This window comes from Triticum urartu, chromosome 6A, assembly GCF_056163025.1.
Source record: "Triticum urartu cultivar PI428250 chromosome 6A, HENAU_Tu73, whole genome shotgun sequence".
Taxonomy (NCBI): domain Eukaryota; kingdom Viridiplantae; phylum Streptophyta; class Magnoliopsida; order Poales; family Poaceae; genus Triticum; species Triticum urartu.
Window position 1 is genome coordinate 542805016 of NC_141878.1, and position 15907 is coordinate 542820922.

The window sequence follows — 15907 nt, forward strand, 5'->3', positions numbered from 1 at the left end:
TCTATTTCAGACAAGCAAGTGGCAACTACTCATTGTTTTGTAAATAGCAGATTGAAAAATAACATTTACTTTCTAAATTCGGAGTAACACAGTCCTCGGTATGGGGACTATATAATCTGGATTATCAATTTGGAGTTCACCAACTTATGTTATTTGCATATGTGCCATGTGTTGATAAACAGAGGCCAGGAGTGCAGGTTCCAGCAGTGTCAGAAGTAGGATATGTAGAACGAAAAAAAGTCTAACTAATGAGTTTGATGGAGCAAATGAGTCTAATGCAGCAACGTTAATGAAAAACAAGACCTTAACTGGTAATAACAAAGTACACCATCTGCGTGCTTTGAATCTAAGTCAGCTATAATTTTACTGTAGATAACAGTAACATGGGCGCAACTATGTGTTTGAAATTTTTAGTCTTATAAAAATGTCTGCCACTGCTGTAAATTTCTTTTAGGTCCATCTAATAATGCGAAGCGCAAATTCATACTACAAATTAGCAATGGGAGATCCATTTGAACTTCAACGACAATAAAACAATGCAGCGTTTTTCTGATTTTAGGCTATCACAGGATAAAGCCATGAACTGGTTGGTGCTGCAAAGCGATATGCCAGAAGAAACATTGATGACAAATGTAAAAGCTGATAAATTAATCAGCTATACTGTTAACAAAAACCTATTCAGAATCATGTGAAATTTGTGTTCTTTGGGACCCACAAAAATCAGTGAAATGGAAGAGCATTGAACTATATCCCTAAGAATAGGAAGAGCTTCCACGACCTTGTTATATTTACGAATTTTTTATGGACAGGTGGTAATAAAAATAAATTGATATACTGAAAGCATGATCCTCTCTAAACAGTATCTCCATACACACACGAAAAACAGACCTAAGTCGCAAGCATAGAAGCAGGTTACAACCAGAATCTCTCATTTCTATGTACGATGTATTTGTTAGGCCAGATAAACGCACACGATATCAGGTCTGATGATTTGATTTGCTACAATTTTGGTCTAAACCATATTCAAGTTGTGCACTAATAGAGAAAATTCTATTTTAGAGCACGCATGTGCGAGAGGTTCTGTCCAATAATGTTTTGGATGAAAGCAAACAAGAAGGCATGATAGAATTATAGATCAGGATAAAAGATAGAGCAGCACCTAGAGGTCTTCGACGTCGACAGAAAGGCCAGCGGAGTACTGTTGTTACACAATGACACATCAAGTTACCTGACTACTAAGTTATCAATGTGAAATTGCTCAGCTAGATCCTGTAACATAGCTCATGGTCAGTTAAGAAGCCTATCTTTCATGACAGAACAATGTCAAGAAGAAAAATATGTCAGAACAATGTCAAGAAGAAAAATAAAGTATATGTTAGTTGAGAGGTTGAGAGACATACCTTCTCAATCTGACCAATAAGAATAATGACATTGTTCAAAGCCTAGCAAAAGATGACACGTTTCTTCAGTTAATTTGGATATCCACCTAATAAAAGCACATATATGTGATGGTTGTTAATAAGAAAAGATCATGCCACAAGTTCTAAGAAATCTGTGACTGTTATGAGGACTTGTCATTATTAAAATGCCAGCTATATAGAATTAAATTGTACAACCAAACAGCGAGTCGTTATAACTATATCACACATTCACTCTGAATAGAAAAGATGGTTAGTGAACTACCTTGAGAGCACCTTTAGCAACGCAATCAGATACTCCATCTCTTAATTCAAATATCGCATATATTCCTAAATTGAACAATCCAAATATTAAAAACCGAACAGTCCCGATTGATCTTGAGCCAACAAATATTACAGATACAATACATCGTTTCCTTTCACTTTATTTTGGGAGAAATTTTGAACTGTCATTTTACTGATTTTATTATTCCATCAGTACATAAATTCTTTTCACTTCATTCTTCCATGATGTATACTCCATGGCTCCATGCAGATTGTCATATTTATCGGTACAGAAACTAGCATCGATAAATAAAGAGACTGTAGCTAGCAAGTGACGGAGTGCATTGGAACGGATAGTGAGAGCAATATCATTGAACGGAGTTAGGGAAGAGGGGTGGTAGAAGAGGAGTAGAACCGGATTACCTGCAAAATTGGGTTGTCGCAGACGCGGGTTGGTGAATGAGAAAATTCCCTATATAACACTATTTTAAATAGTAAATGGCATGTGACATGCACGTGTTGTGAAATGTCATATATTACGAGGGAAATTTGTTGATTTTATTTAGTATTCATTTACTTATTTTATTCAACTAAGATACATCTGCTAATCTCACAAAGTTTGTAGGAAAAAAAGAAGTAATTCACGATTGTATCATCAACTAAACTATGGTGAGCTTATTCGTGTAGCTCATTAAGTAATTCATGATCAACAGTAAAGAAAAATTAGAAATATTGTAGCAGGTTTTAACGTTTTATAGTACTACAGAAAAAAATGATATCCCTTCAAGTCTCTTATTATCGTTCTAAACCATATGATTATTCAGAAAATTGACTCCTATACACAAAAGTTATTAGTAAAAATAAAGGAAAGCCATTCTACAATATTTTTCAAACGGATCTATGAGCGAAGGTAAAAGATATTTAGTTACAACATAGATCACATTCATACTTTGTTTTGAGGTGTGCCACATACATACTTCTATTTAATTTGCAGTTCTCTAGTTTGATTACAAAAAATAGTACCTTTCCATACGGTGTACCGCTGCATGTCATTTCTCTCCTTCTCTAATTTGCTAGCTAGTTGCTAGTACTAACGTGAGCATATCAGAATTTTCTAATCCCTCTCCTATCTCTCTTCTGTTTGCTTGTGTAGTACTGTAGTTACTAGTACTGCTAAAGGTGACATGCTCAATCTCTGTCTCTCTCTCTCTGCTTGCTAGTCGCAGTCAAACTTTGACTGAAGGCTCAATCTCTCCGGTCCTTTTTAGTTCGCATATAAGATTTGATTGAAGTCAAGCCTCGTAAAGTTTGACCAACTTTATAGAAAAAAGTACCAACATTCACAATCTAAAATCAATATCAATAAATGTGTCATGACTTAAAGTTTCATATTATATAACTTTAGCATTGACAGATGTTGATATTTTTTCATATAAATACGGTCAAACTTTGTGAAGTTTGACTTCAGAAAATTCTAATATGCAGAGTAAAAAGGACCGAAGGGAGTACGTACTACTCATGGGAGGATGACAGAACTTTCTGGTCAGGGATGGAAGAATCATGCATGCGTACAGGCCTGTTCAGAGAGGGATACGCTGCACAGTGGCCACAGTGCCTGCCACTGCGAATCCCTGCATTGTGGACCGTCTGATTAGTCTATCCGACGGTGTAGCTGTAGCCATGTTAACCTCTAGATAAAAATATTAAATGCGAGTCGTCGGATAAGAAAGATCAAACGGTCCATATGACTCCATGCTCATACACTATATAGGAGTATAGAAATGTTGTTTCCCTATTTAACACTGCAAAAAAAGTTCTTCCTTATATAACACCAACCTTAAATTTCTTTCCCTTTTTAACACTTCCGTCAGTTCCGTTAGCCTACACTGTTAAAATTGATTTTAACTGATGTCAGTTTTTTATAGTTGGACGAAATTGCCCTTGTCCATAAGCATGAGAAAATAGAAAAACAGACGCCGAACCAGGGCTCTCTATTCTCTCCCGACCCGAGCTCTTCTCTTTCCCCTTTCTTCCCAACCCTAGAGGCGGCGGCGGCAGCAAACCTCCCAGGCCTAGCGGCGGCGGTGCTGCGGAGTGCGGAGGGAGATGGCGCCGCGGACGACGGGCAGGGCGCGGCTGCGGACGGCTCAGGCCTTGGCGCGACTGTGGATCCAGCGTTGACCGATGACGACGGCGGGGCAGCGGTGGGGTCGCGCCAGCGTCGGGCCGCGGTGCGGTCGACCAGCGCCTGGCAAAGGCGTGCCTCGGCTGCAGCGGCATCAGGCCAGGGCGCAGCTACTGGCCAGGGCACCCGAGCTGGCTGGAGGTTCCTGTCAGGGTGTCCCCAAGTTGGCATCGGCAACAGCTTCAGGCCGGGCGCAGCCACATGGGCTTGTTCAGGTGGCTAAATGGCACTCCTGGGAATGCAATGTTAGTAGTAGCAATACAGAGGCTCATTTGAACGCAATGTTAGTAGCAGCTAGGAGTACTGACCATCTAGTTAATGATCAGATTGCCTAGCAATGTTTGTAATGGAGGAGTTAGTTTGCTTGGCTGTGATCACAACAAGATTAACACTTTACTTTATTTCTGTTAATGTTGCAAAATATGTATATGTGAATTGTGTGATCGGATATGCATCAAATTACAAAGGAGGTTGTGCCCAATTTTTGAACTAAATATCAAAATAATTTAAATCCAAATATGGAATTTTGCATGTTTACAGGGGAGGTTCTGCCTAATCTTGTATTTAATAACAAAAAAAGTTATTGCTTTTTAGTATGTGAACAATTTTGGTCATAATTTGCGCCAGGGGTAAAATCGTCTTCTCACGTGTCATTTAACACCGTTAGTACTCAGAATGGATGGAAGTGTTAGAAAGGGAACAAATTTTAGAATTGGTGTTAGATAAGGAAGAATTTTTTTACCAGTGTTAAATAAGGCACAAAATTTTAAGCTAGTGTTAAATAAGGAATTCTCTCTTGGTGAATAAGGCCAGGCGGACGTGGTGAGGGTGCCTAAGGTGTCGAGTCACATCGAATCGGGAGGACTGTGCGCTGCTACTGGTCTGTACAAATCAGGCGCCGGCGCCTAGGGTGAAGGTGGGAAATCGGTCGTGCCATTAGTTGGACACGCTGCCGTCCCAGTGAGCTTGTGCGACGCGAAAGGTGAAGGTGGATTGCCGGGGTCAATAAGGAAGAGGGGACGCCGCTGCAGCATCAACTCACATAGCCGCGGAGGAAGGGCAGCCCGCTGGTTGGGCATCCACATCGCCCAGAGTAATTGCCGCCGTCAGCGTTATCAGAGAAGGGTTGATGACAAAAGAGAGAGGCGAGGTCTGCAAATGGAGGACTTGGGTCACCCCACTGGGCCGATGCGCATTGAGAGCCCGTTGGAATCTCTTTGCCTAGTCAATCACAGTGCTCCAATTTTGTTGGAGGAGCAGCGGCCCGGAAAATTGTTGCGTTAAATGAACATCCAACGGCCAAAAACGCCCACATCATGAGATCTGACGGCTGAAACAAGTAGGGGCGTGAGAGGCCAGGAAAACTGCGCGGTTATAATGTATCTAAAAATTGGGCTGTGCGACTTTACATCTGCCTATCCAGTTTTTTTTTGAAAGACAATGTGCCTATCCAGTTAGCAGCATGCCATGGAAAGTGCGTCGTACAGGACGAAAACAAAAGATGGTGGAGAAGCCGCGAGACACTGAGACGGTGGTTGTGGGCTTGTGGCCAGCGATAGTGGATAGGCCATTCCACAGACCACAGTACCAGGGCCGTACCAGTGAAATCAGAGGCCCTGTGCAAATCAAAATTAGGTCTTATGTGCGAAAGAAAAAGAATCAATTTTTTTGTCAACCACTGCAATTTTTCGCAGGGAATTACACCAGTTGGAAGGACAAGCTCAAAAGACCTGATGATAGCATGTAAAGCATTGATGGATGGTGATTGTGGATAGTAGGTGGCTTGGCGTAAAATATTTCCAACTGTTATTTAGTAGTATTAGGGCCTCAGTTGAAACATTGATTAACAAACAATTTGGGGCCCTCCGATGCTAGGGGCCCTGTTCAGTCGCTCCTGTTGCACATGGGGACATACAGCCCTGCACAGTACCTTCATTCGTGTCAAACCTAGCACACACCTATCACCTATGCCTCGCCAACACTAACTCATCCATGCCCCAAATCTGGGAGAAATTATGGAGTTCGAGCTGCCCGGCAAAAGTCAAAATATTCTTGTGGAGAGCAATGCACTGTCGTGTGTCAAGCAATTCTGGCCGATATACATATATATGAAGATACAGGCGCAATGCTCAGCTTATGATGAGGGGCCAGAGACTATCAAGTACCTTCCGGGTGTTCGAAAAGACAAGGGAGGTATGGTCAGAGTTAGGCCTTAGCAATGTTATCTCCAAGGCATGCACCGTGACCATGCAGGTGAAGCTATCCTTGAACATCTGATTGGCACACCCGAATAGTTTGAGACTGCTAGGCCAAGGAAGAATCGATCTGACGGTAGCCTTTGGCCGTTGGCACTTGTGGTGGGAGAGCAGAAAACTAGTTCATGATGAGCACACCCAATCACCGGCTCAATTTACCGTGCCCTGTCGGAGCTTCATTGTCAAATTATGCAGCGGTAGCTTCGCTAAAGGAAGAAGTGAAACGCGGAGGATTGTCACCTCCCCCAGGGGCTATATGAAACTGAACCTCGACGCAAGTTTTGATGATTGGGTGCTCAGAGGAACTGCAGGTGGTGCTGTTATCCGTGACAGGTCTCCAGGTTAGTTGGCCTGCCACCGTAGGAGATCTTTCATTCCGCGTCCCTCTCTGAGGTGACTCAGGATCGGGGGAACCCTAGCTCCCTCCGCCGCTGGCCCTCCTCCATCCTTCCTCCCCCCTCGCCGCCGCCGAGGGACACAGCCGGGCAAAGCCCAGGCAGTGCCGGCGGCGGCGGGTCTCTCCCTGGCACGTCTCTCTCTCTCTCTCTCTCTCTCTCTCTCTCTCTCCCCTGGCGGCGGCGCGAGTTCTTTCCTGCGGTGGCTTGGCGGCGTGGTGCGGCGGAGCTCCGGTGATGACTCGGTTCTACGGCGGGATGGAGGGCAGGGCACCGTCCAGTGGTGCTGCCTCCGCGGCGGCTGCGGCTTGGAGTCCTTGACCCCGATCCGATCTGGATCTGGTGGTGCTTGGGTCTGGGCCATGGCGGCTGGCGAGGCGTGATGTTTGTCGGGGCTTGTCGGCCTTGGGGGTGCCGGCGGCGACGCGTGCCCGGCGTGATGACGCTGGTGGACGTGGTGGTCATCTTCTTCCAGAGATGGCCGGCCAGAGGCTTGGTGATCGGATCTCGAGATCCATCATCTAGTCCCGAATACGAGTAGGGGAGACATGGTTGCCGGTGAAAACCGAGCCGACGGCAGGCGATGGCAGCGTTCTCGTCGTTACCTTGATGGAGGCATCGTTGTGTAACTACTATCGACCTACTCGTGCTGCTCCGGGGGAAACCCTGAGATCTGGTGTTCCAGATCGGACGATGGCGACACTGCGGTGTCGTTTCTCTCTTGGGAGCATCGTTTATGGAGCAGCGCTGGAAGTCAGAGGCAGGAGGTGGAGCGGCTTCGTCTTGCACGGAGTTTCGGTGGAGATGTCAAGTCACGCCTGACCGACAGGTGCTACGCTTTGTCATGTCTGGTCGGCAGGTGCTACGCACGACAGATCTTCCAAGGACTTCAAGCTGTGTCGGCTGGTGGTACTTGGCAGCATGGCGCTGAGGTGCATCAGTGGCGACCACGACGTGCTCAGGTGTTTGCGCGCAGGGAGGAGGTGCCGTTGGGCGTCGTGGTGGCGTCGACGATAGCTAGACCGAGCAAGGTTGATGCATCAGTACAGTTCTGAAGATGGAGCGGTGGCAGTTGGCAGCGGCGGCCTCTGAGAGCACGCCGGACCAGTGTGTGTGCCCCAAACCCAGCAAGTGGCTAGGTTGGGGTCTCAGATCTTAGATGTTAGGCTTGGCTGCGATGTCTGTTTGGTATTAGGCCCAGCCTATCTGCACCCCTTCATCAACTGAATAGGTGTAGCGACAGTTTATTACTTAGACGACGGCTTTAGTCTTACTGTTGTATGACTTTACAAAGTCTTGTGAGAATAATTAATAAAGTGGACGTATACATCGGCCAGATGCAAAGGCCCGGAGTCATCCTCCTTTTCTAAAAAAAAAAACTATATTTGATGATTTGCTATCGTATATGATGTGATTTGGTCTCCCACACGTGGAGTAAATTTTTACCCCCTCGGCCGCACACCCTTCCCACCCCGCTCCTCATCCACTCCGATGCTGTCCTACTTGTCTTCGCCGGCCACCACGCGCCACCGCCGACCACCCGTAGACGGACTCCTCCCCCACCTCAATTCGGCCGCTTCTCGTCGTCGGCACCTAAATCGAGGGATCTACGCTTGTCGCCGGACTCGACGCACCCAGTCATCGATCTCGTCGCATTTTGGAGGGATTCGATGGGAATTGAACCACATAGCCACCTCGGTCGCTCCGTGTTGCCTCTCCGTATGTCCTCCTCCTCTCGGCGCTCGCATCTCACCAGCCCAGCTAGCACTCCATGCAAAGCACCGTGCGTTGGGAAGCAACAAAATTTCTTTGGATTGATTCTCTTGGCGAAGAACTGATGAAATATATGACCAGGATGTCGTTTATAATAAAATAATTGAATAGTGAAGTTTAACTAAATGGCCTAAAAATAAACAAAGTTGTGTTAATTTTTTTAGGGAGTTAAATTTAGACGGGTTAGAAATCACAAATTTTTGGAAAAGTAAATATACTTCTTTAAAAGATACTCAATCGTTGCTCCTCTAAATTACTCCATAACGGATCGATTAGAGATGTTTATATTATAGCGATCCGGCAGGGCATCTAAGGCCTTGTAGAACGGCAGGTGCTTACACAGGTGCCTGAAGAAAAAACCTGTGTTTTTCTAAAGATCAGATTGCATAGATGTTTAGGAAGGCAGACAAAAGCAAAGATTTGCTTCCAGTGCTAGCCGATGCCTGGGAGAAATACAAAACTTGGAGAAATAAGAATAACCACTCCTTAAAAGTCACGAACGCTTCAACCCAGTGCCTTCAAATCGCAAAAGAAGAAAAAAAAAGAAGCCCAACTAGCACTCCATATAAAGCACTGTGGGTTGGGAAGCAACGAAATTTACTGAGACGGTTGGTGTTGTGTTCGGATCGTCATGGCACGGTGGTTTCTCTTAGCGGCACGGCTCCGGTCCTTTTAAGTTGTCTTGGTTGTAGTGTGTTAGGAGTGGCCTATCCTGCTTTTCATGTTTCACATTGGCTTAGTGGCACTTGTGCCACTCGCTCTCGGTGCCTTCTTATTTTTCATTTTGACTTGTGCTTGTATGAGGGTTTTCTCACCATTATGTATCAGTTCGGTTGTCTGTGCCTTTATCTATAAAGGGGCGAAAGGCTGTTTCGAGTAAATCTATGAGACGCAGCGCATCTAGCACCCGTGCCTAATAATCCCGTCATCCGTACCATCAAACCGGAGGCCGTCATCCTGGTACGACCGTGCATGCATGCAGGCAGCCGGGTTGCATAAACCTTCATGGATGCATGCGTTGGAAGGGTCAAACAGAGGCTTCAACAGAAGGCAAAGTGATCAATCTCTCTGACTCGACGGAGGTGCGGCCATGGATGGACAGACGCAGGGGATTGTGTGAATCCTAACCGGAGCGCACCATGGCTCACTAGCTAGCATTAGGCGTGGCATGGCAACTGGGCGCCGGACGTCGTCGATCGCCGATGGTACTGCGACACGCTGCGTCCTGCATAATTGCGTCCATTTGCGTTCAGGTGGACGCCCCTCTCATTCCTCGTCTGTGCAGACAAGGAGAGGCAGCACCCCGGTCGTAAATTTATGCACACTCTCGGCACTAGTCCATCGCATCGTGTCTTCTTGGTGAGAAACAGAAGAGGAGGAATGTGCGTGGGAGACGCGTGACCACGAGAAATGTGCCTTTTCTCTCACTTTTGATTGATAGCTTGGTTGGACTTGTTGAAACAAGTTTTGCCGGAATTAACAAGTATTGCTGCTACATCTTGTCAAGCTAAGCTCGCACTGGGACACAAGGGCATGCTGAGGCAGGCGCATCCATGACTCGGATCCACCCATGGGCTACGCTACACTTGGCGTCCAGCTCCTGAACCCTACTACATGTTCTGTTGGCCGCACATTGTTGACGGAGCGCGTCTATATAAAGGAGACGGTTCCCGTGTGAGCTCATCGCCTCGTTAGTCACAGCCATTGCTTCACATCGAGCTCGAGCTACTGAGTGAGAGAAGCTAGCTAGCTAGCCAGACAGAGGGGGAGAGAGAGAGATGGGTATGGGATGGAGAGTTCTGAACGATGTGAAGCCATACCTAGCGATGGTGCTGCTGCAGGTGGGGTTCGCCGGGATGAACATCGTTGCCGTGTCGTCCCTCAAGGCCGGGATGAGCCACTTCGTCCTCGTCGTCTACCGTAACATCGTCGCCACCGCCTTCATGGCGCCCTTCGCCCTCTATTTCGAGAGGTAACTAGCTAATTACATCCATCCATGCATGGACAGATGGACTGACTACTCTCTCATATACCATCATATATCCAAGCAAGGGCTCTCGGTTGTTAATTAGAGTAGATGGTTCCACATGGTTTACCATAAAATTACACCACAACTTGCAAAATTTTACAGAGCACCACTTACACATGCATGCAAGCATGGATGAGTAGCGGAAGCCCGAAAGGATTCGATCGATTTATTTCAGTCCAGTTAGCAGCCTATGATTCAGTCCAGTTATATAGCAGCCTATGCTTGGCGCTGCGCCGCTATGTTAGCCTAGTTCTGGCCATGTATCACACGTCTTCCGACTTTTCGATCTCTCAAACGTATTTGTTTGAACTTGTAAGAGGCTTTAGTTTAAGCCCGGGCAAGTACTTCCGGTCTAAAAAAGTTCATTATTTTTAGACCAACTTTCGAGGATCTAGGGATAACTGAACAAACAGATAGATTGTGTAAAGGAAGATTGGGAAAATTAAAAAAGCCAACTTGCCAAACGTGCACCTCCACGATCTCGAGCAAACAAACACGTACAATTTGCTCAGTCCATTCTCATTTTTTGTCTCATTTAGATGGTGCAACAAGCTACACGACCACCACTCTTGGAACCTAATCGAGAAAAGTGTAGATGCACATCTTGATATACCTTCCATTTTGTACCAGCATTTTTTTTTGCAACAAAACTTCCGTATTCATCCACTGTCAAGGTAATACAAAGAACACCAAAAGTAAAAATTACATACAGGTACGTCGAGCACATAGCGACGACTACAAGTACTGGAGCGAGCCAAAGACACGTTGCCGTCATCGCACGTCCCTCACTGGAGCCGGGCAAAACTTGTTGTAGTAGACAGTTGAAAAATTGTCATGCTAAGGCCCTAAGACCATTACAACCAGCCGTAGATCAGAAGGATCCAACCTATAGACATACGAACACACATGAACGAAGACCGGATCTACATGGATCCACCGAAGACAAACGCCAACCGAATCCCGCGAGATCCGCCGGAGACAAACCATCACACTCCCTTCGACGATGCTCGAAGCACCGTTGGGACTTTCTTTATCACGAGTTAAATCAAATACGTGTAGATGTACGTACCACATCGAGAAGCATGAACATATGGATATGTAGAAAATTAGAGTGCATGAGTATAGGCAACCATGGATCTGCCTTACGGTTGCTCCTAGCGACCTCCCCCCCCCCCCCCCCCCCTCTGCCGCCAGAGGATGCAGGTGGGGCTGGTGGTGTTGTCTGATATAGATTTGACACCATCTGCCACCTGGGAGGATGTCATGAGACTGACCAAGCGTCCCGATTGGTAATCTTCCCCCTCATGAATGGCATCATCATGTGTGTGACATTGATATTTCTTCCTTCAACGTTTTGTGTGGCAAGCAACTCTCTTTGGTGCTTGTGGGGGCATGGTCATCATTTGGGTGGAATCTCATGTCATGATCATGCGCGTATGTAGATGTAGGATCGTGGAAAGTGAAGGCGTCATCAGATAAGGGCTTCGATTTGGTGGTACTTCTATTTTTTTGAAAAGGAGGACATCCCCCGGCCTCTGCATCAGAATGATGCATACGGTCATTTTATTTAAACGAACCAAAGTGAAACATGGTCTGCAGTCCAGTACAACCCACAAAAGGAGCAAGAATCAAAATGAAAATTTGAAAATAACAGAATGCCACAACCGGCGAAACATAGGACTAGATGACTAAACACCTATCCTATTGGTGGTACTTCTTGAGTACCCGAGAAAAAAACTATTGGGTGAAAATCATAGGCCAATACTTCTTGAGTACCCGAGAAAAAAACTATTGGGTGAAAATCATAGGCCAGACCCTAGTTGGTCATATTTGGCAATGGCGGCGCTTGGGTTCATTACCTTGGTGAAAGCTTTGCTTCGAGTTTGTTTAGATACGATCTTTAGGGTGAGAATCAACGAACTGACAATTGATGGTCATTTCGATTCTAAAGGCGCTGCCTTTGAAAAACCTTACTCATAGTCATTATGTTGTCATGATATGATTGGTGCCGATGGTCGTTGCTGGATTTCTTCGATCATTCTTTCAATCGCTTTAGGGTTTTCTTCTCGGTTTTTTCGCTCGTGCATAGTTTCGGTCTTGTATGAATTTGTTCTTCCCCAGCTGATTTCATATGTGTGTGCATTTGTGCTGACTATGTGCATCCTAGTCCTGCAGAGATTAGGTATGTGCTCATTGTGTTTGTATCTCTCTTCAGCTTTATTATGAATCAATAAAAACGTCTTCTGTCAAGAAAAAAGAAAATCAGAGTGCATTAATTAGCAGAAGTAGAAAATGACACATAAGCAGGTATATGTAGCTAGCTATCCGGTCTGTCTGCGGTATTTGTGCTTACGTACGTGTAAACGCACTTGAGACGACCTCCACTAAGGCAGTGTGCCCTGATTGGCCACTGGTGGAGGTCCTACCATGCATGGAACCCGCCACATGTCAGCTGGAAGCATGCACGGTTACAGTTCCATCCACTCGTACAATTAATTTTATTTATACGAGTTCATTTCGATTCATTTTTACCAAGCTCCTAGATCATCATTTCATGATAAAACGTATAACATGTGCAGGGAACGGAGGCCAAAGATGACAACCACCATCTTCATAAAGATTATGTGGCTCGCATTTCTCGAGTACGTCCGTATGGTTAATTACACAGAACTCTTTCTTCATTACCGACTGACACGTAGGTGCCCATTGTCTCTTAGGCCGGTGCTCGACCAGAACCTGTATTTCATGGGCGCGAAGCTGACCTCGGCGGGGTTCGCGACGGCGCTCTTCAACACCCTCCCGGCCGTCACCTTCGTGCTGGCCCTCATCCTGCGCATGGAGAAGGTGCGGCTGCGGAGCCTGCACAGCCAGGCCAAGATCGCTGGCACAGTCCTCGCGGTGGCCGGCGCCGTGCTGATGGTTCTGTACCACGGCCCTGTCGTGCGGTTCCCGTGGACTAGTGGCCATCACCACGCCACCATCGGTGGCCAGGTCGCCGCCGCGCGGGACTGGCTGATCGGGACCGTAATGCTCATCGCCTCCTGCATGATCTGGCCGGGCTTCTTCATCCTCCAGGCCAACACGCTCGGGAGCTACCCGGCGGAGCTGTCTCTCACGGCGCTCATCTGCGGCATGGGCTCGCTGATGAGCGGCGCCATCGCCCTCGTTGCTGAGCGCGCCGACACCCAGGTCTGGGTTGTCGGCTTCGATAGCCGCCTCTTGACCGTCGTCTACGCCGGCATAGTGTGCTCCGGCGTGGCGTACTACTTGCAGGGCGTCGTGTCAAGGCAAAGGGGCCCGGTGTTCGTGACGGCCTTCAGCCCGCTCAGCATGATCATAACCGCCGTCATGGGCTCCATCATTCTCAAAGAGGAGATCACTCTCGGAAGGTACGTACATTAGTGCTGCCTGCCACCATATCAAAATGGACCAGGATAAATATACATGCATGCAGAAGTGGAACGTTCCATACTAATGATACCATTTCCTTTGTGCTTTCAGTGTGATTGGTGCAGTGATCATCGTGACAGGCCTCTACTTTATCATCTGGGGCAAGAGCAAGGACGACATCAGCCCCAGTCAAGTCTCCGACGTCAGCGTCAAGGGAGCCGGTGAACTGCCCTTAACCTCGGTGACCAACGGCCTCGGCCTCGGCCACGGCAAGCAGTACGAGCTCGGCAACGGCAACGGCAACGGCGGCCATGTCGACGTTGAGACGCCCACGACCAATGGGCACTACTAGCCAAGGGATCGTGCTATAGTACGTCCTTTAGTTGTCCATCTAGCTTTTCCCCTTGTACTGCATAGTCCATCGATCGATCATGCATGGAGACGATTTTTCTCTATCTACTTTCTTCTTGTCAGCTTCTCCGTAGCTACGATCTTATCATGTGACTATGTGAGAGTAAGCAAGTGCTGCTTATAGCATTTCCCGTGATGGTTATACTGGATGCTGCCAGACATCTCCAACGCTGACCCTTAAAATGGACAATATTTGTCCATGAACCAGTAGGAATCAGTCCATAAACGGTAATGCAGGAGATGGTCATCCAACCATGTCCCCTAAATCTTCCTCGATGCATGTGTGTCGCGGTTGAGGAAAGAGAGGAGATGTATGGATGACCGACGTGGTGGCCACAGGACTCTCCCAAAACAAGCCCTCCCCCCCTCTAAAAAAAATTGCTTCTAGTTTGAAAGAGTTTGGACGTCCATAAGTTTGAGGGATAAAATTGGATGACGAAAAGTGTTTGTACTCCAGCAAAGGACATATAGAGGCGATTTGAGGGCCTATGTTGGTAATGTCCTAGATGTGTACAAGGGTATTCATGAAATTCTAAACATGAAAGCTAACTGGTGACCGGTAGCTGGGGGCTGGATGGTAAGTGAACGGGTTTGCCTGGCAATTTTAGGTCATAGCGAATGCATTTTGATGGCAATTTATGTCTGTTCTTGCGCATGTTTTCCTTCCTAACAAAAACTGCCATGTGCCTCTAAGAAAAATGCCATGTGTTTCTAGAAAGACGACAGGTAAAAACGTTCAGAAATGCCATCTTCCTGGCGACCATTATTGGATATTGGGATCCATTCTAAAAGTGGGTATAAAGGCTGGACGTTAATGTGGAGGGTGAAGATCTCGTCCATAACTTCATTTTTGGGCCATCAGCATGTCAATTAAACAACCCAGGACCCTCTCAGGAGACTGTATGATGAACGCTCGTCAGCCCACAAGGGGAAATGCCACCCCGTGGCCTTGTATGATGAACGCTCGTCAAAAGGGTCTGTAATAACTGAAAATGCTCTTTTCTTTAGCAAATCTGAAAATACTCATTTTTTCTAAAACATCTGTAATTTTATTCATACTCATAACAATTACAGGTACACTGATTTGGATCTAAGATCCAAAAAAATACAAAATAACTTCTATGACTAAGAATTATAATAAAATCTCTTGGAAACACCTGTTAGATGATGTATAACACGGTGCATGTATAAACCGTATAGGCGTATGTGTGCGTGTGTATATCTGATGTATATCGGTTCAGGTTGTTGTGATTCGGTACTCAACTCATGTATCTTGTATCTATATTAACACGCACCGCGCCCCTGCTAACGCATGCGCTTCCAGCCTCGTTTCACATGGTATACAGAGCCTAGTACTTCCAATACATCTAGGTTATGTCTTCCTCCTCCTCCCCCCTCGCCATGGCCACGCCCTCTCTCGCCTCCCTCGGCCACACCATCACGGAGAAGCTTACCCGTGAAAACTTCCTGGTGTGGAAGGCGCAAGTTCTTCCACACGTCAGGGCTGCGGCGATGATGGGTTACCTCGACGGCTCGACCAAGGAACCTGTTGCTGTCATCTCACCGAGAAGGAGACCGCTGGGAAGAAGGAGACCACCTCTACGCCGAACCCAGGGCATGCGATCTGGGTCACTCAAGATCAACAGGTGCTCACTTTTTTGCTTGCCTCCCTATGCCGCGAGGTTCTGCTGCAGGTCTCCAACCACACCACGGCTACGGGCATCTGGTAAGCCCTTGTTGAGAGCTTCTCTGCGCAATCTAGGGCGCGCCAGATCCAGCTCCGACCG

At 46.7% G+C, this 15907-nt stretch overlaps 1 protein-coding gene across 1 annotated transcript; it reads left to right on the plus strand.

The window, feature by feature from the left end:
• The first annotated feature begins 9995 nt into the window (after positions 1-9995).
• On the plus strand, positions 9996-14288 carry LOC147966181 (WAT1-related protein At1g44800-like). Its single transcript, XM_087527132.1, has 4 exons — positions 9996-10262; positions 12899-12961; positions 13037-13708; positions 13821-14288. The coding sequence occupies exons 1-4, from the start codon at positions 10069-10071 to the stop codon at positions 14059-14061; spliced, it is 1170 nt and encodes a 389-aa protein (XP_087383258.1). The 5' UTR covers positions 9996-10068; the 3' UTR covers positions 14062-14288.
• The last annotated feature ends 1619 nt before the right edge of the window (positions 14289-15907 follow it).

Bases quoted from the DNA above. Each gene is read 5' to 3' on its own strand.
- LOC147966181 (XM_087527132.1), top strand. From the start codon at position 10,069: ATGGGTATGGGATGGAGAGTTCTGAACGATGTGAAGCCATACCTAGCG. The intron at 12,962-13,036 runs GTACGTCCGTAT...ATTGTCTCTTAG, and splicing joins ATGTGGCTCGCATTTCTCGA to GCCGGTGCTCGACCAGAACC. The intron at 13,709-13,820 runs GTACGTACATTA...TTGTGCTTTCAG, and splicing joins GAGGAGATCACTCTCGGAAG to TGTGATTGGTGCAGTGATCA.